Genomic DNA, 26,911 nt, shown 5'->3' on the forward strand with positions numbered 1-26,911 from the left:
TTCTTGCCTCAAAAATAATAGACAATAGCCTTCTAAAAAATAAATCATCTGTGTAAGAGTCTAGAAGCATGAACTGCTCATCAATGCTGTCAAGTAAATAGTGTGATTCTTGGGGCTGTCCTGTGCACGGCTAAGAGCTGGACTCGAAATGGGTCCCTCCCTACTCAGAACACTCTGATTGTGTGAACTGCAGGACTTGACCAGTGTACACACACCTCTTCGCGCATCAGTCAAAGGCTGCCCGCCCGCAGCCCTCGGCCGCACCTTTTTGGCGATACAGAAACCTCTCGGGCGCGCTTTTCCCGGACGCGGCGCTGCTGTATCGCAACCACGCGACGGCCGCCCGCCTGCTGCAAAAGGTGCTGCAGTAAAGCGCCGCGGCACCGCCATCTCCCCGCCGGTGCGCGGAGCGCGGCTGCCAATGCCGCTGGATGCCGAGCCGCAGCCCGCGCCGCGCTCCGCACTCAGCCCCTTCCGAGCGACTCCCGTCCTGTGCACGGATGCACACCCCGCCCCACAGGTAACCAGGCAACGGCGGGAGGGACCCTGAGCTCTCTCTTCCTGCGGAGAACCAGCGGATACAAGGCGACGGCTTTTAGCCGCGGCGGTGCGGGGGGAGCCGGGGGCCGCGGCGGGCGGGACACGGAGCCCCCGGGCGTGGCGCAGGGACACGGTGCGGCGGGGGTGCGCGGCCGCCAGCCGCCATCTTGCTTGAGGACCGGTACCCGAAACCAAGATGGCGCTCAGGCGTTGAGCGCGGGGCTGGCGCTTCCCCGCCCAGAGCGGAAGTGACGCTTCCATGGCAGCGGCCCCCCGCTCCCCCCCCCCCCGCCCCCCCGGTGGATTTTGCTTTTCCCCGCGGGCTGCACGTCTCTTCCTTCGGCGAGACGGAAAATGGCCGCCCGGCTGCCATAAGGGAGCGGGGCCGCCGGGAGTTCCGCCCGCCAGGTGAGGGAAGGGTGGAGGCAAAGGGACTGCGCGGAGGCTTGGCGGGGCGGTGGCCCGTGGTTGGGGGGAAGATGGCGGGGGGAGCCTGAGGGGGAGCCGCTCGGCCCCGCCCCCCCGAGCGCGCGGTGCTCGCGCGCCGCGCCGTCCCGCCTTCCCCCGCCGCGTGACCTCGGCGCTCCGCAGCCATTATCCCGATTATCCCGATTATCCCGATTATCCCGCGCCAGCCGACGGGGAACGGGACGGGAGCGGGTGGTCGCCGTCACCGCCCTGACGCGGGCCGCCGCTTCCTGCGGGAGCCGGACCGAGCCGGTGCCGTTCCTCCCTGCGGCCCGGGAAGCGAAGGTAGAAAGGAAAGGGGCGGTGGGAGGCGGCAGCGGAGCTGCCTTGGAGCTGTTCCGCGGCTCTTGGAAGCCTGGCGGGATGGGGCTGTAGGGGTGTGTGGGGAAGGGCGGCCGGCCTTCCTGCTGGGCTGCCGCCCAGCTGCGCGGCCTTTAGCTTTGGGGCTCGCTGAGGGAGTCAGGAAGGCCCGAGGGGATGTGGCTGTACAACGCTGGTTGAGGGAATGTTAAATTTCCCCGTTATGCTTGTGGGTGTGACACTGACAAGGAAAACGGTGCCGGGGAGCAAGGATGCTTCCCGGTATTGGATCAGCCTTTACGGCCGTTGGAGGAACTTCCCTTCGGGCATGGCTGTGGTTCAGGCGCTTGTGCCTCAAGTACCCCACGCCTTCCTGCGCCTCTCCTGCCCTGATTGCAGATGCCCGCAAAACCCCATGAGGGATCGCAGTGGGTTTTATGCCCCTTGCTGAAAGGGACTATTGTGTTCCCAGTCTTGATTACTATACAACCATTGCGGGATCATTCCCGTTATTTCCCCTTTGCTTTGTAAACCCCCTACTTCTCACTTTTAATTCTGTGAAAATCAGACTCTTGTTTTGTGTGTCATGTTGATCCTTTACGAAGTCAGTGCAACCCTTCACTTGTTTATCTCGGAGATCAAAGTTTTGTCCTCAAAGGTGCAGTTAAATTTTACTACAGAAAGACGTGAGGGCATGCAAAACAAAGGTGCTCTTGACTCTGCAACTAGTCACGGCTTAAGCAATGCAAATGTATAAAAATATCACTTAGAATAGTTGTTCTTGGTGTGGGAGGGATTGGTTAAACAGCGTGGAGTTGCAGGAAAATGCTGTCTAGCTGCTTTTTTCCTCCCTCCTCCTCTCTGACAATCATGTTGTTTTGGACAAAAGTGGGGAGAATGAGGATGGGGTAAAGGCTTTGACTCTGAGGTGTGCCCCAGGCATGCATCCTGTGCCAGGGAGAGTAAGAATTGCATCCTCGCACTCATCGCTTTTGATGTTGAGTGACAGGCTGTGCTGAACGGCCAGGCGAGGTTTGGTGTGTTACATATATCGGGGCTGGGAGCTAGAGTGCCTCTATCCTGAGCAAGGTTCAGCGGGCCAGCCCGTGTGGAGCAACTTCTGAGGTGTGGGCTGTGGCTGACAGAATCCTGGGGGCAGGAGGTAGGAGCACGTACCGTGAAGAAGGGCCTGTTCGCATTGAGAATGCAGAAAACCTGAAGTGGTCATAGGAATCTAGAAAAAATCAGCAGGGAGATGTTGGGAGTTAGGATGCAGATATTTGGATGGATTATATTCAGGCTGGTTGTCAAGGAGAGGTAGTGCTGTAGGGGTTTGTGGAATGACAAAGAACATTTGGGGTTTGTTTACAGGTAGTGGAGGTAGGTGACGAAAGCTGCTGAGGAAGGTGCTCTGTTTGTCTGTGTGAGAGTTTCTCCCAAAGGTATTCCGAAACAGCGCGTTGCTTGCTCGTTCATTGTGCTGGCGCTGGCCTCGTGCAGCTTTGTGGTAAATGGGTTCTGGGAGGTGATGTGCCTGAAAAGGCAGCTTTTGTCCAGGGTAGTTTTCTTACAGATTACTGCTGCAGCCCACCGAGCACCTCTGGGGGTGTCAGTCTTGGAACAAATGAGGGCGGGAAGATTGCCTTTTCTGCAGCAGCAATTCTAGTTAGTAGCAGAGACTGGGGAAACCACGGTATAAAGGCGTATGAAAACACGGCCTGTAAAACACACGCACAAAAATAACAAAGGCTGTCCAAAACAGTATGTGTCCAAAAGCATGCTGATTTCTTTTTGTGCATGGACATATTTCTCAGGCACTTTGGTTTCTTTGTTTTTTTAGTTAGAGGAGAAACATGGTTTTGTTTGCCAATAGTATTACATAAAAGACAGCTAACAATCATATGGTGGTTTTGCAGAGGTGATTTTGCTGTTACTAGGATGTTGGCTTTTGGCTTAATTTACAAATATTTTGTGTTATTTTCTGTATAGAAATTAATGAATTGGGGGGGAAAAGGCCTTCGTATGTTTTACTGTTTCCATTATATTTCCAGCATGTGAAGTGGGGGAAATAATGCTTCCCACCTTTTATTTGTACATAACAAGATCTTTTGGGCGAATTTGCTGTGGAATTTTAGTATTTGTACCAATCCAAGTCACCGATGATCCAAGTAGGATGGGTTTGAGTGACTATGAAATGTATTCTATTCTTACACGTGATGTGCCACTGCTACAGTTGTGGACATTAAAAAAAAAAAGGAGGGGGGAGGTAGAGAGTGGATAAGAAAGCACAGCAGATGTGCATGCACTGAATAGATGACTTACAGTGCTGACTTTCTTTATTTCAGTGGGTGTATTATGAGAAACTATTAAAAATTCTGTGGAATTTTGTGAAGACTGTCCTATCCTCTTTTGTGTTGTCATGGTTGTATAATCGTCCCGTCTTTTGAAGCCTGAATCTCTGAATGAAAACACATTTTGGCAACAGCTTGTGAATTACTTAAACAAGATTTTGGTTTAAATCTACCTGGCAGTTTTCAAGCAATGTTTGAGCAAGATAAATTCAGACTCCTAAATAGCTGTAAATGAAGGCTAGCTAAAATAATGGATCTAAGAGAAAACAGTGTTTTGCTAGTGTAAGTGGGTATAATTGTCCTAAAATGTCTTAAACTTACATGTGATGTATAACTTGTAAAACGGCTTAAGAGATGTGTTTTATCTGCAGTCTGTCTACTCTGAGAAAACTCCAACATCAGCGGTCAGGTCTTCTAAAAATACTATATGAAAGGAATTTTCTTCGTCCTTTGTATTTTTTTATTGAACACAGCAAATGCTGACAGTGTCGCTTACTTCCTTCTTATTATGTTGCTTGTGGTGGCATAAGCCTGATTCTGTTGTGTGTCTTGTTTTGCTTGATGGCTGTGCTTGCTGGCCAAGACTGAGTACACCCAAAGATCCTGTTTCATTCGTTAAGAAACTTCTCTGAAAGTGATTCAATAACTGACAGATGGTGGGCTAGCCAATTTTTGGAAAACATCATGGTTTCTGTGTTAAGTCTTGGTTGTTTGGGTATGTTTAGTTTTGGTTATTTTGACTTCATATGTGTGTGTTTATTTTGGTGGGTTTTTTTTTTTTTGTGGGGGTTTTTTTGGTGTTTTGTTTTTTGTTTTAAAGCTGCTTGCAAGTATTTTTAAAAAGCTGAAATACCACCAAGTTTGTTGCTTCTGAAGGCTGTGCCAGTGTGGTTTCAGGGAAGCTTTAAGTTTGTGGTGCTGCCAGAAGAAGCAGTCCTACCCAGCTGCTATTTCAATTCCCTGTGTTGGCTCAAGTGTTTGTGGGCTGTGTAATGAACCATATAAAAAATTAAAGTCGTATTGAAAGTGATCCAGTATGTGTGTGCAGAAATACTTAGACTGGCATAGGAGAGATCATCAGGAATGTGAGGAAACACAGGAGAGGAGAGATGGGACTGTTTCTTTGAACTAACAGGGCCACCTTATTCTGTGGAGCTGCAGCAGCTTCCTTTGTAAAATCCAGATTTTTTGACATGGCAGTGAAATGGTTGAGAGCCAGGCATCTCCTTTCAGTTTTTTAGGATGGAAAGCAAGGGAAAAAGAGGCTTGAGCGGAAAAGAAGCATGTGGATTACAGCCCTGGTGTTTCAGGCACAGACCACGTTCCTAACACTCTTAACAATGCTGAGTGATAGTGATGACACTTTGTGTCACATTGCTGATGCACACCTTTGGCCGTGTGGGTCTCTTCTGAGAGAGCAACCAATGGTGTTCAGGAGCTCTTTTTCACTGACCTTACCTGACCTGATAGCCACTCCAGCCTGGCCATGGGCAGGAAGAGGCTGTGGGTGCTTTCATTTGATGCTGTGAACCAGGATGTTGTAGCTGTGGTGCTCCGAGGAATTGGTACTTTGTCTGTGAAGGTGTGCAGCATGTAGGAGCTGACTGTCACAGATAGCTGTTTTCCTGAATGCTCTGGGTACTACCGCAATTCTTCTCTAAATGAGCTTTAATAAAGGTTAATAAAATTTTAGATTCTTGCATATTATAAGAATATTTACAAAGACCAAAAAAACTTCAGCTGTGTAGTCTTTTCGCTTCTGTTCCTAAGTATGAGTGTTGTTTGGATAAGTGAGTCTTGTGTGTCAAGTTTCTACCTATTGCAATTAAATGGAAACAAAAGCTGTAAATAGTTAAATGTTTTTAATTCAGTAGTTAAGGCTTTTTATTCAAAGTTATTTTTTTCTAAAAAAACAGCATTATATCTGTACTCTTCTTGAAAGACTTAAATGGGAAAAGGGTAGCAGATATGTTTTAGCTGCCAGGGTTGGATGTGGTATAGCTAAAGGGTTGTTTTAAAACAGAAGTGTGGCTACTTTTCACCTTTGCCAGTTGCTAGAAAATATTTCTAAGACTACAAAACTGACTACCAGAGTTTGAGTTATGGTAATTGAAAGTCTTGTCTTCTACTTAGAAGTTTTAAAAGTGTGGTAACTATCTTGTTCTATTTCCCCAGGATGCAAATACTTGTCTAAATTAGGATTTGGGATTTCAGCTAACACCAGTTTAAGTCAGAAATATAGATTATTTAAGTATTCATTTAAAATCTCAGCCTGAACTTGAAGTTTGTATTGCTCTTTCTGTACTAGACTTCTGAATGCCTTCATTACCCTTTACTGGCTAATACCATCTCGCCTTTTGTCTAGACAAAATCTGAAATGGTCCGATACACTACTGTGCTCCTTCGGAGACTCATGCTTGCTGATGATGAGAAGTAAAAACTTAATCTTAATAAAGCATATATTTTGTAGAAATTGGAAATATCTTGGTCACTACTAGTGAATGGTAAGTGGACTTTTGAAAGCAGTGTTTATGAGCACAAATGCTACATTTCTTCTTTTAGATGAAGGAAACACCTATGGTCAAGTGTCGAAGTGTCCTTTAGGAGCAGTCAATGACTTATACCTTTGGAATGAATTAATGAACTGTTGAGCTGCAGAATTTCTGGAGTTCTAGCCTGTCTGTGGTGAACTGGGATAAAATTCCTGTTTTGTTGGTTGAGAGGAATTGAAAAGTGTGCTTAGTGTTGAGTCAGACTACAGATGTACATACTCTTAAGGCTTGAAGGTAATTAAAAACTGAAGCCAGTGAAAAATTCATACATTTGAGACTAGTTTTTTTATTACTGTTATGCTTCCTTTCTGCATAACTGTAAAAGAGGCAATTCTTGAAGATATTGGCTCTTTAGGTGAAATCGTATATGTATGCATTTTAAACAAGAAGCTATACTAGAGTAATGCTTGTTTAAATAATGCGAGAGAAACCTAAAGATTAAGCTTTCACCGTTGGCCTGAGTTCTCATCCCCATTCTTTTTTTTTCTAATAAGATAGCTCTAGTGAAAGTGCAGAGCTGTGTGCTAAAGCTCAAACAGTTCTAACAGTTTGGCACTGTCCTTTTTGCCTCCCTTTTTCTGGCTGCATGCTGTTATTTGCTCCATAATCCAGCTCAGTTTGGCCCTTCATTAAGCCACTTGGATAACCTAGTTAAATGAAAGTGGTTTCTAGGTATCAAGAGCTGGTCACTGGAGGATCTGAAGGCTGTCAGGGCTGCTGTGAAGGTGAGGATAATCTGTTATACAGCCCTGTTACCAGGGCTGAGGAAGGAGTGGTCACGTATGGAATGGAGTAGGATTTGCCACTTGCTGGTGGCAGGCTCTTGAGCTGCTCCAGCCTTAGAGAGCAGCATCACTGAGTTCAAGAGTAAATTTGCTATTTCTTATGTGTTGTCTTTTCATGAGAAACAGATTAACGTTTTAACCCATTTAAGCAAAAAGGTGGTGCTTTTTAGCAAATGTTCGTGTCTTTGATAGTCTCACTTTTTGTTCTATAGGAATCAGTATTGCTGAAAGCACAGAGTTTTGAAATAATTTCTTCATTGACGCCAACTAACAGTTAGAGGTAAGTTTAGCTTAATTCCTTTTTAAATGTTCTGATGGAACACAGCTATTGAAAATTAAATCTTCTTTTGCTTTCCTATATTGTATGCTTGCAGTAAGAAGCTGCAGTATATAAAACTCTTGTAAAGATCAGCCGTACTTGTCATACATAGAATGCAAATAATTTAAAGCTGAGATTGAGTTATATTATAAACATTGTGTATCTGATGTTTGGTTCGATAATTACTTGTAACAGGAAAAAAAACCCACCAGGTTTTGTTTTCTGTCACTCTTGGAAAATTGGCACATCTTAAACAGTTTTAAAGGTCTAAATTTATGTTGCCTGTGAGTATTGAGCCTAAGAGATTACAAGGAGTTTTCTGTAAGTTTAATTAAACGCAATGAATTAGAAAATATCTTCAGAGTATAGGTTGTGCAAACTTGCTTTTTTAGCGGAAGGAGCCAATAAAAAAGAGCATTCAACATACTCTTCTTTGACAAGGTAAATAGTTTTTTCTGAGTTACATGGAAGGCTGGTTTAAGTTTAGTTTTTGCTGGGGTAGTTTCAGGTGAGGTTACATCTCTAATGCCATGCAAAATCTTATGGGGAAAGACATGTGGGGCAGGAGGAACCAGTTGACAGGAGAAAAGTTTGTCTCCTTTTCTCTTTTGGGTTCTCTTAGATGTGTCTGAAGTCTCTGTAGTTTTGTTAACTTTAAATTAAACTGTAATGTTGTTTTTGTCTTTACATAATTGAAATACCACCCAGGTAACAAGAAAGATTATGTAATACAGAAAGTGCTTCTTGTTTTGAGCTAGTATTTTTGATTCAGTAATTTTAGGCTGTAAAGCCTGTTTGCAATACAAAAGGTAGATGTTTGGTTTTTACCATTTCTGTTTTAATTATTATTAAACAATGATAATTGAGCATTCAAAGGCCTGAAATCTGTGCAGTTGCTTGTTCATAGCTTGTATTCAGGTTATCTAATGTGACACTTTTTTTTTTTTTTTTTTTTTTTTTTTTTTAAAGCTGGGCAATTTCAAAAGAAAATGGTAATGGGTCAAAGTTTTATTAAATAAATTGGGGATTTTTAGCCACTGATCCGAAAAGAAAAGGAAAAGGTGTGTATTTTTTATGGTTGGCACTAATTCTAAATATCTATTACAACTTATGTAAGAAGAAATAATAGTTTATTATGAATTACTTTCTTTTAGTTCTCATTGATTTCTAGTCAGTTGTAGTTTTCATAGCTTAATTTGTGCTGAAGTGTGTTGAATCTTGTTGCAAGCCATATTGTTTAACTAATTGTTAAAATCTTTAAGTCGGCCGTGCATTTTACATGTAGGTTAAAAAGCAAATTTAATCTAAAAAGACACAGGATGGGAATCTTGAGCAGTGGAAATTTGGATCAGAGTGATGAGCTTTAGGTCATGTGGTTAAGAGAAATAATATCTGTGGGTCAAGCTAACAACTGCTTGACCAAATAACTTCAGAGTTTTTTCTTTGCTCATGTAAAAGGTGCATTGTAGAGGACTGTGAACTGCTCCTGGAGAAGGAACAGTGCATTGGAAATGCAAGGGAATTACAAAGTACACAATAGCTAGAATTTGGTTACAATATATTAAGATGTCCAATTTATATTATTCTTGTCTTAATGTGCAGAAATGTTTTGTTTTCTGCTTCCTCCTCTTTCCTACAGGATCTATGTGCAGTTGAATGTGGAAAAAACCTTTTACTGTTACATGTCGTATTTTTAGAGAAAGTATGTGCACTGCAGCAATGTTAAATTCTTTAAAATGTGGTTAGGCTTTTAGTTTACTAATAAATGTACTTACACTGTCTCCAAAGCTCTTTTGTTTATTAAATGCTATACTGCTTTCGAAGTGTGTCATTTTAGTAGATGCAAATTTTGTTTATTTGTATCATTTACATGGATGCTAAATGTTTGCTTCCATTTTTTTCCCCCTCCTCTCATTGCTTTTCCTTTTGGGAAGGAGTAGATCTACTGGCAAAAATGGGTCGATCTAATTCTAGATCACATTCGTCAAGATCGAAGTCCAGATCTCAGTCCAGCTCTAGGTCAAGATCCAGATCACATTCAAGAAAAAAGAGATACAGGTAAGTTGATGTCTTACTGTGTGAAAAGGGGATTTGGGACATTAGTTTTTGTCTGGAAGATGTTTTTTACTTTCATGATGCTGTGGCAGAAGTGAGCCTGGGATCCTGTTTCATTTTAGGCAGTAGGTAAACTATGCTTTGAGTGTAATTTCTCTTTAATTTTTTTTCCCCTTTTCCTGTTATCTCAAGATAACTTCAGAATGCTAATAGTTTTTCATTATTTCTGGCCTATTTGATTATTCCTTTCCCCTTTACATGATGTTTTCTTCATCCAGTCTCTTTTCCTGTAATTTGTTATTTTTCATTAAGCTTTTTGTATCTGAAGTAACTTAAGGCTTCAGTAGATAAGCTTTGCTGTATCTTGTCTTCTCAGTTGCCTCCAGTGTTTTCTTCATCTTACTTGTTAGTGGCCATTACCATCTCCCATAAAAGAATTGGGTCAATTGAATGTTTACTGCCTCAGCTGCTGCCATCCACAGGCTGGCGTATTAAACTGGGGGTCATGTCACTCTCTGTTCCAGGCTGTGAACTCTGGTGGCTGAGCAACACAATGCTGTGTTCCAGAGTGGTGATGATCTCTAATAAAATGGCTAGGGTGCCACTGAGGCTGGTAGTGTCTTAATCATGTGGTACCAAGTTTCACAGTCCTTAAGTGCTTAGCAGTATAGATGTGTTCATTATAATTAATACAATACAGAAATAATAAATAAAGGTTGTAGAAGTTCCTTTAAGACCAGGAGCCTGCATGCTTTACCATTCTCACTGCATTTTGAGAAATCTAGCATTTTGCGTCAAGGCACTACTTTTTTCCACCCCCCTCCAAATTTTCCAGTTGTTAAGAGTTTGCTTTTTAATTTTAGTTCTAGGTCTCGGTCAAGGACGTATTCCCGATCTCGGAGCAGAGATCGTGTTTATTCTAGAGATTATCGCAGAGATTACAGAAACAATAGAGGAATGAGACGTCCCTATGGTTACAGAGGAAGAGGTAGAGGGTATTATCAAGGAGGAGGTGGTAGATACCACCGTGGAGGTTATAGGCCTGTGTGGAACCGAAGACACTCCAGAAGCCCCAGGCGTGGCCGCTCACGTTCCAGAAGTCCAAAACGAAGGTCTGTGTCTTCCCAGAGGTCCCGGAGCAGGTCTCGTCGATCTTACAGATCCTCCAGGTCCCCGAGGTCTTCTTCATCTCGTTCTTCATCCCCATACAGCAAATCACCTGTCTCTTCCAAAAGACGTGCATCTCTGGAAAAGCAGGCAAAGAAAACTGAAGGGGCTCCTTTGCAAGAAAGTCCCTTGAAAAATAAATCACAAGATGAACAGAAAGATACGTTTGAACATGACCCATCAGAGCCTCTTGACGATTTTAACAAATCATCAGCAGCTTCTGGCGACATTTGGCCTGGCCTTTCAGCGTATGATAACAGTCCAAGGTCACCCCATAGTCCTTCTATTGCCTCCCCGCCTAGTCAGAGTTCATCTTGCTCTGATGCCCCTCTGCTTAGCACAGCCCACTCAGCAAAGGACACACCTCAGCATTCCCATTCCATTCAGCATAGTCCTGAGAGATCTGGTTCTGGTTCTCTTGGAAATGGTTCTAGCCGCTATAGTCCTTCTCAGAATAGCCCATTGCATCACATCCCTTCGAGAAGAAGCCCTGCAAAGACAATCCCATCACAGAGTGCCCCCCGTGAGGAGGCTCGGGTGCGGTCGTTTTATCCTGAGGGTGGTGAGCAGGAAACTGCAAAAGGTGGAAAGTTTATGAAAAGGTAAGAACCAAGTTATAAGCCTACTGTTGCCTCTTAAAAATGTTAGTGTTTCGCCAAGATTATCACTGTTACCTTGGAAAATGCATTATGGAATGCTGTTAATACTAGTCTGGTTGGAATTGAGCATGAAAGATACGTATGCCTTTTCCTGCTAGGATGCTTCAAGGCGTTCAATGTTGGCTAGTAAAGATAGGGACATGTATCTTTGAGGAAGAATTGGTTTGTGCTTTTCCTCTATGGTTTATGTACTCAATTTTTTCCTATTAAGAAAAATCTTAATTGGAATAGTGCATCAGACTTGCTGCCTTGATAGTGAACTCTGTTCAGGTATTTCAATATTTTAATGCTTCATGGAATTTTTTTTTAAATGTAAATATTCTGTAAGTCTAAAAATGTCGATGTTGTGCAATAATTTCTTTATGTTGTCATAAACAGCATCAATTGCTAATTGTGTGGTGCAGTATGAAAACTTTGATGGCTTGAATTGCTTTACTTATCAAAGAGGGTAGGCGTTGGTATTCTAGGAATATAATGCTGTCGATGTGAAGGAAGTTCAGTGTATATATTCCAGTGAATGTAAAATTCTTCAACTTGTTCTTGGAAAGTTTGACATGGTAGTTATTTTTGAAAGTTGTAAAAGTCTTACTGTCATTAGACTGCTCCTTTCTAATGTGATTGGTGTTTCAGTAGATTTCTTACAAAATGAGTTCAAGTTGTGACTATGCTATATAGGCTCGATTGCAGGCTTTTAAATTAATTTGTCTAGTCAAGTGATTTATTATGTAAAAAAAATACTGCTTAGGAGATGAAAAATACAACTTCTCTTGGATTAGATGTGTTGGAATACGTATTAGAACCTGTGGAAACATAGCATACAGATAAGGCAGTGGGTGAAATAATTAATTGGTGTGTTTCTGTGTTTAGGAGAGCTGCCTTCTAAAGGTTCCTTGCTTGAACTCTTCCTTGAATGTAGTGAATGCACTAAGCCTGTGTCAGATTGTGGAATAATCTTAATAATGTGCAGGATCTTGAAAAGAATTCACTTTTTTTATGCTACTACTTCAACTCTTTCAGTAAAAGAAATGCAAAAATGAATTGCGGTCTAAATTTTCAAACTATGTGAATTTGATGGGAAAAATTACTAGTGTAAGAGAATGTGAAACTGGATACTGATTAAGAAAACAAGCAAGTAAATTTCAAGGCATTTTACAGAAAGGCATTATATTCTTCAGATGCCTCCATTAGAGCATAAATGACAGTGGATACAGTGTTAATGGTGTGCCAGGCATTGCATGCTCAAGTTAATTGCTCAGAGGAATGTCTTTTCTTCTTCTTCTTGGTGTGGAATTGACGCGAAAGAGGAATGCAAGTGAACTGGAATTAATGCAATCCAGAGTTACCAGTCTCTTCTTTGCTATCCACAGGTACACAGATGAAGAGTCTAGAGTATACCTGCTTGATAGGGGTAATACCAGGGAGAAGGAGGCCCAGAAGGAGAGAGGATCAGAAAAAGGGAGGACAGAGGGAGAAAGGGAATGGGAGGAACAGGAAACTTTAGATTTTTTCATTGATAAAGAGACTGGGAAGGAAAAGTTTAATGACTCTGAAGGGGAGGACACAGAGGAGACAGAGGATTACAGACAGTTCAGAAAATCTGTCCTGGCAGATCAGGGTAAAAATTTTCCTACTGCATCTCACCGGAATGCTGAGGAGGAAGGAACCAAATACAAATCTAAAATATCAATCAAGGGCAGTAGAGAGAGCGATGGATTTAGAGATGAGAAATGTTATAAGCTTAAAGAGACTGGCTGTGTAGTGGAAAGGCCTAGTGCAACAAAAGATAAGCACAAGGAAGAAGACAAGAGTTCTGAGAGACTAATGATGAAGAAAGAAACTCAGTCACCTGAGCAGGTAAAGTCTGAAAAGCTCAAAGAACTCTTTGATTACAGTCCTCCTCTACACAAGAATCTGGATGCGAGAGAAAAATCCACCTTCAGAGAGGAGAGCCCACTTAGGATCAAAATGATAGCCAGTGACTCCCATCGTCCTGAAGTTAAACTCAAAATGGCACCAGTACCTCTTGATGATTCCAATAGGTAAATTATTCCACTTAATAGTGTGGTTCTCCACCTGCCTACAGTGTTGTTCATATTTATTTAAACTAGTGGTTTCTTTTTGTGTATCTCTTTTGTTGTTGATGCCTTTTAGACCTGCTTCCTTGACTAAAGACAGGCTGCTTGCTAGCACACTTGTCCATTCCGTCAAGAAGGAGCAAGAGTTCCGATCCATCTTTGACCACATTAAGTTGCCACAGGCCAGCAAAAGCACATCAGAGTCATTTATTCAGCACATTGTGTCCTTGGTTCACCATGTCAAAGGTATGTGTTTAGTTTATTGTACCGGATAAGTGTCTGACAAGTTCATTTAAAGCTATTTGCTGTTTCTAGTACAGGGAGATTTTGGGCCTCTTCTAATGTTGTGATTTAACCAGACTTTCTTCCCATTGAGATATGCATGAAAATAATTAGAAAAACAATAGCCACACAAACTAGGACAAAAAAACCCACTAGCAGTGTGGAGTATAATAGCATGTATTCTATTTTCTGGGTAAAATTTTGGGCTTAGGTAGCATAGAAAGTTTGAATTTCTGCAGTGTAGTTCAAACATACTACACTGGTCAGTTTTTCTAGTTTTGTTTTAATGAGTCTTAACCTACAATTTTATATTAAATGTTGCAGTGTGGGTTGACAGATGTTTTTGGACTGTAAATACAATGGCATTCCTTCTAGAGCACCCCAGAGGTAATTTCCAGATTCTTACTAGAAGGGTTTTTTCTTTTTTCTCAGTAAGAATTAAGAAAAATTATAGTTTAAATGGTAGTAAAGTTCGTGGTGATAATGTTTTATTCCTATATGACAATATCTTCAGGAATTTCACTTACAGAGACTTGACAGTGGCTAGATAAATCTCCATTAAATGAGTTTTACACTAATTATTATTTTGATGTAACAGAGTGGCTATTTTCTATAAACACCAAGAACCCTCAACAAACCAAGCACAACCAAAGTCCTCCCCCAAAACCACTGAAATCCAAACCTGGACCATCAAAGTAGATATATTTCACTAGGCCATATATCCTCTGAAGTTTTTTGATGGGAAAACAGATAATTTCTAAAATCACTTGAGGATGTCTGAAGTGTTCTTCAAATGCTTTTTTTCTATAGTGTTTGCTTTATTTCACTGGATTGTTGTCTTGCTGTTGTGTTAAATGTAACTGAGATAATACAAAGCTGGTGAAAGTAATTTTGACCTATAATCACAGTAAAGGGAAAAGTGGAAATGCTTAATTAGGTACCAGTTTCAATGAACCTGCCTGTAAGCATTGTTTTTAAGATGCATTAGCATCTAAAATTGCTGAGATTTGTGTTCTAGAAATATGTGCTGAAGTTCAGTTAAAAATCTGATTTTGTTGACATAATTCAGATTACTAAGGCCAAATTATTTCCTTCATATTGATTTACTTACAAAGTAATAGTCAACAGTAATGGACTATGATAATGTATTAGTTAAAAAAATTATTGGAATACCTGTTTAGTGTATAATGATTTGTTGTGAACGTATCTATTTATTGATATATAAAGAAATGCAAGACTCAATCCAGTGAGAGCTTCTGTAAATTTTTGCTTGTATGGTACATACATAGCTGTAGGTGAAAATAATACTTGGGGAACTCTGACATGTTGATCGCAGAATAGACTTTTTCTGTAAATTTTTGTATGTTGAATATCTGATAAATTTAACAGCCTGTCTGATCAAGTTACTAGGATACATACTGTTATGATTATTTTTGAAAGCAGAACATCTCTTTAAGTTTTAGATTTACTGTGGTCTGTAAACAGAATTTTTGTAATTTTTTTGACAAAATGAAGTTGTGTTCATTATTGGTGTGATGCGACCAGTCTGAACAGCTCTTTATTAATGTAGAGCTGAAAATGCCCAGTGATGTTTTCTTTTTCATTGTAACTAGGTCCTGGAATGTGTTTTGAAATGGCAAAATCCATGTTTCAAAAGTAAAATAGCTGTTGAAAGATACAGATGCCAAACAGGCAAAGTTGAACCTTCTGTCTTCCTGGCAAAAATGGCATAAAAACAGAATTACTAGCTCAAATTCCTGTGTTTGATGGAATTATGATTGAGGCACTACCCTTGTAGTGGCCGTTTCAAGTTTTAATGGTTGGTTATGAGACAAATGCTGGATGCCGGGCGGTAAGTTGATACAGATGTATGTTGACCTGTTAAGCAGATAGCTTGCTTCATATGTAACATTTCATAGCTCATGACTTTATGTATTTCTATATTACATTTAAACACATTTGTTGAGCTGGTTTAAAAACTGAGTTTTGCTGGGGCTAATTTAACTGTCTTGGAAGGAAGGAGAAAATTTGTCAGAGAAGTTGTCAAGTTTGCCAAGATGCCAGATGTTTAAATGAATTTATTTATGTTTAGGTGTGTTAATTGTAATTTTTATCATCACTCAATCAAGAAATTATATTCCTTTAAGAAAAGACTTGTTAGGTCATTAATGTAGTTATTGAAGCATACATTGCTTCAATGTTTTCACTAGTTCTTATTTTAAGTTAAAGATGAGATGAATGGTAAAGTGTACTTGCTGCGAGTGTTCATGACTCAAAAGTAATTTCACTTTCTCTTGTGGGCAAAGTATAAAATAATAGTTTAAGAAATTACTTTTTATCATTAGAGGAAAATGTCACTGAAAATGAGCAAGTTCAGTCAGTAAATGATGCTTGAATTAGATGTGATACAGTCATGGCATAGTAGACTTGCAGTGATGATGTGCGCTGCTATTTTGTTTGGGTTACAGAGTGTGTAAAAATAAGGAAAATGCCACATTTGCTTGCCCTGATAAATTTATTGAAAGCACTGTGGGTTTTGCCTGCTACTTGCCTTTCTGTCAGGAGTAAAATATGTGTCAGTTGAATTAAACTAATGAAACAGTGGTTTCTTTTCTATTGTAACCAACAGAGCAATACTTCAAGTCGCCTGGAATGACGCTAAATGAGAGATTTACTGCGTATCAAAAAGCAACTGAAGAGCACTGCACCCGACAAAAGAGCCCAGAAATACATAGGTATATGTTAACTGCAAATGCAGGTGCTTTGTGTTTCAAATAATGTCTTCTAATATTTCATATTGAGAACTCAAAATACTTTTTCTAATGATGAGGTAATTTGTATAATTACAAAATGAAAAGAAAAAAAAAAAACCAAGAAAAACCCTTTTGTAAAAGAGAACTCATCTGATTCAGGTCTGGCTTCATCTGTGGTTTTGTGACAGATGTCTTCTCTACCTCTGTATCTCATTTGGGATATATTTACTTTTCTCACATGCAGTGCTCAAATATTGAGGGGCATATGTCTTGAAGATGAAAAGAAGCCCTGTACATGCATCTTTCTACTTCAGTGTGAAATGTTCCATCTCATACTACTTTAGTTTTTGTGTGTGTTAATTTACAGCAGTTATTTGAAAAATCTGAGAATCTAAAAGGTAAGAAGGTAGGCATGCAGATGTAGTGTCTGATCATGTGCTCTAGTTTTATGATGCAGTGTACTATATTTGTGTTGCATGTGAGGATATAGTATCTAACTTCAAAATTTTTCTTGTTAAGAATTTTTGACTTTACAGCACACTGTCATAGTGCTGATGGTTTCTTGGAGGGGGTGGGGTTTCAACTGGCTACATATACTGGTCCTTTTAAAATAAATCATTAAACATCTTTGTCTTCCAAGCTATACTTAATATGTGAAAAATCAGTCTGCCTGTATTTTTGTTTTTAGCATATTTCACACAGAAGTATGATTTTTCATTTTTAGTCTGCTTCTGTGTTCTGATGGTGAGGTTTAATAATGCAAAAAGTTTATTCTGCTACAAAAATGCCTTGTCAGTTTTCTGTTGAAATGAAATGTCTGAGGCTGTTAACAGTCCTGTACATGTATGGCAAGACACTGCTTTTATTTTACATTTAGGAGGATTGACATCTCTCCAAGTACCCTGAGGAAGCATACCCGTTTAACAGGTGAAGAGAGAGTCTTTAAGGAAGAAAGTCAAAAAGTAGGTTCTAAGTAAATGTCCTGTCTGTGCTTCTAAACTTACTAAACTTAGTCTCATTTTAAATCTCAATCTCTGGTTTTTCTGTGTATTTATTGTACCTAGAGTACTTGCATTTAAAATTTTTTTTTTTTCCTTTGAGTAAAACATGTTACCAAGAAGCTGGTTTATGTACTGTAATTTTGCTATATTAATGATGTGGTACGTAAGGTCAAGTCTTTTGTCCTGCTTCCTTTCTCCTTGCGTGTTTCTTGACCACTAAGCTGCCCAAGGACAAAGAATAGGCTTGGGGCACAGGGAAGTACCAAGATGGTCAGTGAGTAGTGTGGTCAAACTGCAAAGGTGCTTGTGCTCTGTTTAAAAACAATTCACCAGGAGAAATGAATATTAATTATCTCCTCAAACCGTGTATTGTGGTCTGTATCATCGAAAACTAGACACCAATTAGCTTGTTTGGAATGCTTGTTTGAAACTGAAATTCTTAGCTGTTCTTTTTTTAGATGTAGCCATTGCATGTAAAGGGCAAAGTCAATTTGTGTGCTGAAGTTTGTTGAAAAATAGGTAAATTCTATTGTTTTTATTATAATTGATGCACAGTTTGCCTTTTCACTGAGATTCTCTAGATGTTTTATTTCAGTATTTTGTTGCAAAATATGTATTTGTTTACAGGGAGATAAAAAATTAAGGTGTGATTCTGCTGATCTTCGTCATGACATTGACCGACGTAGAAAAGAACGAAGTAAAGAGCGAGGAGACTCAAAGGGTTCCAGGGAATCCAGTGGATCAAGAAAACAGGAGAAAACTCCAAAAGATTACAAGGATTACAAATCTTATAAAGATGACAGGTAAATATTTGAAGTCCCTTTAGAGGATTTTAGCTTCTAATTAGCCTTTTATAATTGTAAGCTTAATTGCTTTCAATTTTCAATGTATAATGGAACATTTAATTTTAAACAATTAAAATTATTTGTTTTACAGCAAATATGTATTTGTCTTTTACACGGCTTATGGTGGATGAGGACAAAAACTTTGGAATAGCAAGCTAACACTGAAAAAAAAAATGACAAATTAATCTGTCCTATTATCCAGGCTACATCAGGAGGTTGGACTTCAATGCAGTACATTTCTATAAACAGTTTGTGTAAGAACTTTGGTTCGTTATGCTTGATTCCGCACTTTTTCAACTCATAACACCCAGAATATGAGAATTTTACTGATACTTAGGTTTTAACATGGGTGAGAAGGGGAATTTTTAAATTTTTATCTAAGCCAGTGGGCTGTTTAAAAAAAGTTTATTAGCATATCTCAGTGGATACTGTGTAGAAGTGGTAAGAGTTACTTCAGGTATGACCTTTTTTTTGAATAGAATGCTAAAATCTTGTAAATTGGGTCAAGTTAATACCGCTATGGGGTTACTAAAAGTATTGCTGTAGGAATTTTTTCCCTGCTTTGTACTGTATATAAAGTGAATTTTTACTTACACTTCCTGTTTCCCATTTACTTTGACTTTGGTATCCACATTGTCTTCCACTGGCTAATTTGCCTACAGCCATCTATGTAGGGAAGCCCATACCATACCTCTCAACAGTGTGCAAACTGAACTGTGCCAAGTTACTGTAAAACTTTACCTTGAGGGTTTTTTCCCTTTGACGTCTGCTTTTCTGTCACAGAAGAAAGGCAGATCTTAAAAGTAACAGCATCACTTCATGGCATCAAAATCTAGAAAAGTTGTGTTTTACAGTTTGCAGACTGCTGCTTTCCAACTCACCAGCAATAATATGCATTTAGTGCACTTAAATGTGTCGGAGGAGGCTGGAAAGTGGAAATATACTTCGCCTTAATATCTCAAATATGTAACGTGACTTTATAACCAGAAGGGGGTTAGTTTTTCATAAAATATAGAGACCCGGTTTAGTATAGCATGTTACAGACTCTCTAGTACGTTTAAAATAGCACATAGTATATTTTTTTATTTTTCAGTAAACAAAAAAGAGACCAAGACCGTTCTCGGTCCTCCCCATCTTCCTCCCCATCTTCTTCCTCATCCAGTTCTCGAGAAGAAAAGGATTGCAAGAAAGAAAGAGATGAAGAATTCAAAACCCACCATGAGCAGAAAGAATACTCTGGTTTTGCAGGAGTCAACCGGCCAAGAGGCACCTTTGTAAGTTTTTCTCCTATTCTTCCCCCGAATTATGAACACCTCACCAATGGTAGTAGTGTAATAAAGAAAATGAGGGAGTGTTGTAGTGATTCATGTTAAGCCAGACTTGAGGTCTCTATGTGATATACTGAACCTGAAATATTGAGTCTCTTTTTTCCCCAGCACTCCCCAGTAGCAGTTAATTGATATGGAAATATGCATTAGCATGATATTAGAGATCCTAGCATAAGGATCTGGCGAACAGGATTTCTTGATTATTACTTGCTCTTCTGTAACAATGCCATTTCCTAACAGGATCTGAAAATTCAATGTTCTGTAAATTTTAAATCTTGGGTCCTGATTCCTCTTAGCTCCCTGCCACTTCTGTTTTTCCCTCTCACATTGGGTTTGGTTTTGCTCTTCTTTGTGTGTAATGCCTGCAACTTTTCAAAAAGAGAATGACACATAATTAAAATATATGTCAGCCTTGAAACAGCTGTACTGAGGAGATGGTATACTTGTTATTTTTGTGTTTCTTTGGCTTCCACTAGCCACTGAGCATGAAAGCTCATTGATCTACTTCTGGAATGTATTTAAGCATTGTGATTTGGAAAGTGGCATATTGACCACTGTAGTCTTCAAAAAAATCTTAAACTTTCAGATTCCATGTTAATGTAATTATTGATGTATAATTGGGAAATGTAGAAGCATTTGGAAAAACTAGGAATAAATAAAGGAGGCCTTGAAAAAGATAAGGAGCACTTAAAAACACCTTACAACCCAAACCAAAAGATAAAAAACAAAACAACTCACAGCCACCACACACCCACCCCTCAACAACACGGCAAAACAGACCTTCAAACCACAGCTAAACAAATAAAAAAGATCAAGTTCCTTGTAGGTTGGGAAAAACTGTTTTGCATAATAATGCAACAGTAATTCCTTAAAGTAGCCTGTAATTAAGACCAAATAATGCTATTGTTTAGTATTAGTGTTTAGTCATTCAAAAAATATTTTGGACTACACATAAATGTGTCTGAAATGCATGTGGCATGTGCATGTTGGCACAACACTTGAGGCTTGAATCTTCCATCTAAAAAACTGTAGCCACCTAGTGGAAAATTTCAAGTTCTAAATCTCTAACACTTAAGAGTGCATCATTTCCTCCTTCTTACTTTTTTATATCATTATGCTATGGACCTATGTGGCATAAGTATATAAATCAGTGGATGGTGTAGGCATCAAATATGACTATCAGCACAATTTCTAGCTATATAAAATAATGGCGTAAACAAAAGAGAAGTTAAACAAAAAGAGCTTAAAATTCCATCTCCTTTCAAGGAGATTTAGTGGGAGAAAACTTGTAATTTGTTGAAGCCTTCCTGCTTTATAAAGCCAGATTGTATATATTGTGAAAGTAGTGCTACTTTACATGCAATTGAGGTAGATGGGAGCTGGAAAGTTAATGGATTTTTACGCATTTAATTGCTAGTGACTGCCAATTCAGTCTATGCAGTGATAACAGTTTAATGTTGCCTAACAACATACGTGGTCACACACAGGCTTTTGGAGCAAGGTGTCTGAATCTAAATAGGCCAACTGCTGACTCGGATCTCCTCTTAGGGATACATCTTGGGTGGTATCAAAAAACACAGACCAGGTGGTATAGGAATGTGTTTGTACATACAGACTCATAGTGGCTGCATTCCAGTGAATACTGTTTTGCTTTTGGAGTAAATAAAATGCTTTGGTTTTGAATCCTTCTTCTAATAGGAAGCCTTGGAGAATGTAATATCTCCCCTATCCAGCAAGCTCATTTTAAATCAGCAATGGCTTTTCACTAACTTTGGCTGGTACATGATTCTGTTGGATTCTAGGCTTCCCATACATAGGCATTGTGAATAGTTTTGAAACGTAGACACAGGAAAAAGGATAAGTAGAATTTTTCAATGGCAATGTCATTAGTATCCATATCTGGAAAAATTCTATGTAGCAGCACTGTTTGAAGTGAGTTCTTTTTTGTGGTGGTCTTTCCAATAAGCAAGCCCATAAAGATAGTACCATAGTAGATTTAATGTCCTGTAGTTCTTTACCTGAAAGTTGATTTGGTAGACAGAAACATTAATAAAATGGTGAAGAACACTGTAGATGTTTTTCCTAAAGGGAATCTGATCACAGGACTGAATACCAGGAAATGCTGATACCTTTTTTTTTTTCTCTTTTTTAAGCCTGTCATAATTCTGTCTGCCCCTGACCCTCCCCCCAGGTTACTGTTTGTTGTGCACTAATTTTGTAAAGCTGTTGGAAATAAAGAAAGCATGTATTATTTCCTCCCTTGTACAGTTAGTCCTTTGCTTTCCATATGACTCTCCAAACAATTTTTTGTTTGGTTTTTTTTTTTTTTTTTTTTCCCCTCTAGAGTATTGGATTGGTCTTATGAGCCTTCTGTAGATTGTTTTACAGTCTGTTTGACTTCAGAGTAATTTTAAATCTGTCCAGCTTAAATTCTGCATTAGAAGTTTGGAGTTTTGTGAAACTACGTATGCATAATACTTATCTTTTGAGTTTGTTAATTTTATACATTTTTTATCTGTGTTTATGAAATATGCTTATTTTTAACAAATAAATTAGCTTCCAGTCATGTTTTTGTACTATTACTCTGAAGATTCAGTTCTGTGTTATAAGTAGGTTGTGGAAATTGTGTTCTGTAGTAACTGCAGCTTTTAGCAGTCTTATATTCCCAAACTAACCTTTCTTCTCCCCTTGAATGAAGGGTATAAACTCATTTAATGTTTTTTACAAGCTAAGTATTTACATGCTGAGATAACTGTATACTTTACTACTTAGTGTATTCTGAGTGAAGGGTGGTTTTTGGTGTGAGACTTCCTAGCCCAGCATTTTAAAATCACAGTAATTCATTGTAAAGAATATTTGAAGCAATGAAACATTGCTACTCTGCACAGTACATACTATTTACTTTTTTCTGAGTAAAGAATCTACTCATTTGAAATGTAATTTGGCCTAAGGTACATTCTTGAACCTCGGTTAAAAATGCTTGAGTAACACACAGTGGATATACTCCTTTGAAAACTGCACTGTTATATATTTCAGAATCACCTTTTCACAAATGATTCAATTGGCTCCATAAATACCTTTGTTTTCCCCCTGACAGTTTTGTTCCTGTTTCAGTCTAGTTTTCCTCTTGGTTTTTTGTCTGTGAACAGCTTCAGAAGCTTCTTGTGACCTTTTGTTCCAACACACTTGTTTACTAGCAGTCAAATTTCTTTTCATTGGTTGTGGGTGAACTTATGCCAAGAACTCAAATATGTTTAAGTTTGATAGAGTCATTATTTCAAAATGAATGCTTGAATATATTTCTTAAGGTAGTATGTGAATTTGAAAATGGTTTTTTCCACTTGCAGATACTGTAATTAAGCACAGAAAGTATTTTCAGTAATAGAGAACTTGAACTCTACTTTGTGGTGTTATGTAAATGGATTAAATGACATCTTGGTTAATCAGTTTCGAATTAGGGGCAGAGGAAGAGCCAGAGGAGTCTTTGCTGGAACAAATACTGGTCCCAGCAACTCAAATACTACTTTTCAGAAGAGACCGAAGGAAGAGGAATGGGATCCTGAATATACCCCAAAAAGCAAGAAATACTTCTTGGTGGGTGTGGAGAACTCGATGTCTTATGCATGCTTTTGTTTTCTCAAACTTTCTACAAGTGTAGAAGTAGCATGCATGTATGGCCAGGGACTAAAGTAACTGTGCGAGTATCAGGATGGCTGTAGTGGTTGGTTCTGCTTATCTTTCATCTTTCTGCAGCAGGCTGGCAGTAACTGAGGCCTAACATGGAATTTATCTCCAAAAATTTCATCAGGGAGTGGGGAAGAAGGCAGGTTCAGACAAAAATTATTAAAATCCAGCTTTAAAATAAAAAGGCCTGTGCAGTGTTTTCCTGGATTTACATCTGTATGACATTGAGATTTTTCTTAGATTGGTCTGAAAGTCTACAGAAGTGAAAGATCAGGAAAAGCTGACAGTGCTTGTGGGTGTACATAGGCAGACTCTTTTATGAGCAGTTTTCTGCTCTGAGTAGTGTGATAGTCATAAGAAAATCACCAGTTTTGATGCCTTTTTCTCATCTGGATTATGAAAGGAGGACCCTTGATGTAATCACTCTAAGTAGTGCAGTACACTGAATGTGTGGCCTCTGGTCCAGTTATTTCCATAACAATGCAGACTTTGAAGGATATTGTTTCATCATTGAAAAATGATCAGTAATGAAGATGAGACCTTCTCCTGTAGCATTATAGCTTGCCAAAAATATGTTAACAGGCAACAAAGAAATAATGCAGTCACAATTTAGGTATTTCTTTAAGGAGTTCTGTCTTCCTAGACATACCTAAACTTTTCTAATCTGTAAACAGAGATGTGATAATCTGTTTATGGTAATAGAATAACCAATTGTGGCTATTAAACTTGAATTTCTAAAAATATTTTAAATAAGTCACCCTTCAACTACTTCTGTATAATTAAACTGCATTATATGGGTGTGATACATGTTTAATAGTTCAGACTTCTTTCCAAATCACAAGTTAAACATATGTTGAAACAAGTGTACCTCACTGTTCTAAATATCAACTTTTTTTATATTAAATAATGGTTTGTAGATTTCATGCAGTGCATGAAATGATTGTTAAAACATAGCAAAATATGTAAGGCTGTATTTGGAAGCAAGACAGCAAACTTAAGGCTTATTAACCAGAGAAACTCAACTATTGTTTGGTTATGTTAGATTTAAACAGTTTGAACTTCATTTGCCCTATGTTGTGCTAGTGGGGCAGATTTTCTGAAAACTGCCTTCAGTTGCCAATTCTTATGGTGTATAAAGAACTCCCTCTGTGCTAAAGTAACTTAGCACTTTCCTAGAGCTTCTTCCAAAGTAACATTTTTTCCCCCTCAAAACTAGTAATTTTTAATCCTGAGTGTAAGTTATAGACAAGTGATTTGTTACTAGCATTTGAGGAGACCCACAGTGAATAAAGGCTCTTCAAACAATACTGTTGCAGTTTTAGTTACAGGATTATGCCTTTTAAGAATAATTACAATCTGAACACTCACTTAACAGTTACTTTGCAGAGTATGCTAACGTTATGGGGTTAAGAGGTGTCTAACCTTACTCTTTTTCTGCTGTTATTGCAGCATGATGACAGAGACGATGGTGTGGATTATTGGGCCAAAAGAGGAAGGGGTCGTGGTACTTTCCAGCGTGGCAGAGGGCGTTTTAACTTCAAAAAGTCAGGTAGCAGTCCGAAGTGGACGCATGACAAATATCAAGGGGATGGGATTGTGGAAGATGAGGAAGAAACAGTTGAGAATAATGAAGAAAAGGACAGACGCAAAGAGGAAAAGGTAAATCGTTCAGTGAATTGCAGATTAGGCAGTTCATCTTGCACTATGCCAAGTAATTGGATGCTTGTACAGATCACTTTAAAGGTTTTGGAGTTTGATTAACACATTACAACAAGACTGTTTTCTTTCTTTCCACAGGAATAACCCAGAAGAAAGTTGTTGCTGAAAGAGCAGCTCTTGCACCACCCACACAACATTTTTAATATGTTTTTTGTTGTCAAATGAATGTAAGCATTTTACTTAAATTTTACTGTTGGAAAGTAGTTTAGAGAGATTGTTTTCGTTTTAAGCCTTTAGAAAAAAATCATGATATAGTAAACTATGTTAATGATCGTACAGGTAGAAAGTAAAATATTTGTAACAACTTTTAAGAAATTTTACTGTTTGTTATATGCATTGTAATTCTGCTTTGTCCAAATACATGGTCAAGTACAACTCTAAAAGTTTTGATTCTCCCCTATGTCTGTGTTTTATTCTGAAGTAAACTTACAGCTCTGCACACCTGAAATCTTGGAGCAGCATTTTTTATAAACTGATCACTACTTCTCCACTGCCTTTTTATAAGAATTGTATTTAAGGGTAGTTATCCAGTCACAGTATAAGTACAGACAGTTGTGCAAAATGCTGATTGTAGGTTAATTCACGAGAATCACATTTACATAGTGATAAACCTGAATTCTTACTCCACCCCGCAGGGGTGCATCAAGAATTGGACTTCAGCGGTGAAATTGTCACTCTTCATTAGTAACCTAAGAAACACATGTGCATATACACACTTCAGTGAGTTTCAAGTGTATTCTTTCATAGCTTAGTCATCAGCAAAACACTTAAGTTAAATTGGTGGCAGTATCAATCTAGTTTCTTTTTTAGCAGTGTCTTTTTAAAATTCGTTAGAATTGCCCCTTTAATTTCTCTATGTGGGCGTGCCTCTCTGGGTATGTAATCTGGCAAGAGTGAGTCAATCACATGCACAGCATTTAACTTAAAATGAGAGAGCAGGGCAGGAGCAGGTAGGAGGAGAGAAACAAAACAAAACTATCACAAAATCCCTGAAAAATAAAGCAAGATATGTTCAAACCTGAATTGGTAAAGATAATGCATATATACCAGAAGTGTGAAAAAATAATCTTTCATTCTTCAACACTGATTTCTAATAATTGTGCTGCAAGAACTTTTGTAGCCAAAGTGCAGATGTTGAAGGTTTTTTGTTGTTTTTTTTGTTTGGTTGCTTTTTGTTTTGTTTGTTTTAACAAAAATAACAAACCTGCAAGCTTAGTTTTAGTGGTAGGTACACACTTAACCTCTAGAATGTTAAGGATGACAGTAACATACTTGAATTATGAGAACACGGACATTCTAATACAAGAAAATAACTTTGTTTCTTTTTGTCAAAATGCTGTAGATAAACTAAATGTTACGTGGAGTTAAAAGTGTAGTTGTTCTTACTCACTCCTCTGAATGGCATAATCTTTAAAAGTAGGAAAAAAGGAAAACCTTTGATAGAGGTGTTTGTATTAAATACCTAAATAATGTATGCCCTCTTATTTGCTTTACTGTTAGGGAGTAGTCCTAACTTGTCCCCTATCCATATTAAACCCTAGAAGGCAGGAAAACAAAATAATCCACACTGCAGCTGAAAAAACTATATTTTAAGTTGTACTAGTTCACCAGCAGCTGTGTAGAAAGGGAAATGGGAATAATACTTGCCTCGCAGTATTAGTTAATAAAGAGTTATTCCTTCTTTATGTTTTAAAACATTTAGGCCAACTGAACTGTTGTTGCAAGATTTGCTTTTGTACACTGCACATGTAAAGTGCATCTTTTAATAGCTGTTTGAAATTATGAACTGAATATTCTTTCAGTATGACTTCTCAGCAAAACTCAGACTTTGTGTATATTAAAGTAGAATAAGCAAAAAAAGGGAACAAAGCAAAACTGACATTAGGACCAAAGTCTGTCCTAATGAAGTACAATTGAACATCTGTCTGAAACTGAACAGGATCAAGATATGCTTGAGCTGTCTTAGAACAGGTAATTTGTATCATTTATGTCAAGTTGAAAGTGGATTGTTAGGGTCTGCAAGTCATA

General features: G+C 38.8%; 1 protein-coding gene across 38 annotated transcripts; it reads left to right on the forward strand.

Annotated features, from left to right (window-relative positions):
• Positions 1 to 25,331, forward strand: BCLAF1 (BCL2 associated transcription factor 1). Of its 38 annotated transcripts, none has more exons than XM_056486678.1 (15): positions 355 to 520; positions 6,025 to 6,163; positions 7,209 to 7,276; positions 8,285 to 8,376; positions 9,256 to 9,373; positions 10,234 to 11,139; positions 12,564 to 13,235; positions 13,348 to 13,517; positions 16,183 to 16,288; positions 17,184 to 17,268; positions 17,935 to 18,110; positions 19,246 to 19,426; positions 22,928 to 23,074; positions 24,614 to 24,823; positions 24,962 to 25,331. In XM_056486678.1, the coding sequence occupies exons 5-15, from the start codon at positions 9,270 to 9,272 to the stop codon at positions 24,965 to 24,967; spliced, it is 2,763 nt and encodes a 920-aa protein (XP_056342653.1). In that variant the 5' UTR covers positions 355 to 520; positions 6,025 to 6,163; positions 7,209 to 7,276; positions 8,285 to 8,376; positions 9,256 to 9,269; the 3' UTR covers positions 24,968 to 25,331. The 38 variants fall into 38 exon arrangements, with proteins under 38 accessions (XP_056342662.1, XP_056342648.1, XP_056342670.1 ...); XM_056486698.1 differs by lacking the exon at positions 355 to 520 and adding an exon at positions 844 to 948 and having other exon boundaries at positions 13,089 to 13,235; XM_056486690.1 differs by lacking the exon at positions 355 to 520 and adding an exon at positions 847 to 948 and having other exon boundaries at positions 9,250 to 9,373; positions 13,089 to 13,235.
• Positions 25,332 to 26,911: the final 1,580 nt, after the last annotated feature.

This window comes from Oenanthe melanoleuca, chromosome 3 (assembly GCF_029582105.1).
Source record: "Oenanthe melanoleuca isolate GR-GAL-2019-014 chromosome 3, OMel1.0, whole genome shotgun sequence".
Lineage (NCBI taxonomy): Eukaryota > Metazoa > Chordata > Aves > Passeriformes > Muscicapidae > Oenanthe > Oenanthe melanoleuca.

Coding starts and splice junctions, on each gene's coding strand:
- BCLAF1 (XM_056486673.1), top strand. CDS start 9,270: ATGGGTCGATCTAATTCTAGATCACATTCGTCAAGATCGAAGTCCAGA. Junction 11,140..12,563: donor GGTGGAAAGTTTATGAAAAG/GTAAGAACCAAG, acceptor TGCTATCCACAG/GTACACAGATGAAGAGTCTA. Junction 13,236..13,347: donor CCTCTTGATGATTCCAATAG/GTAAATTATTCC, acceptor GATGCCTTTTAG/ACCTGCTTCCTTGACTAAAG.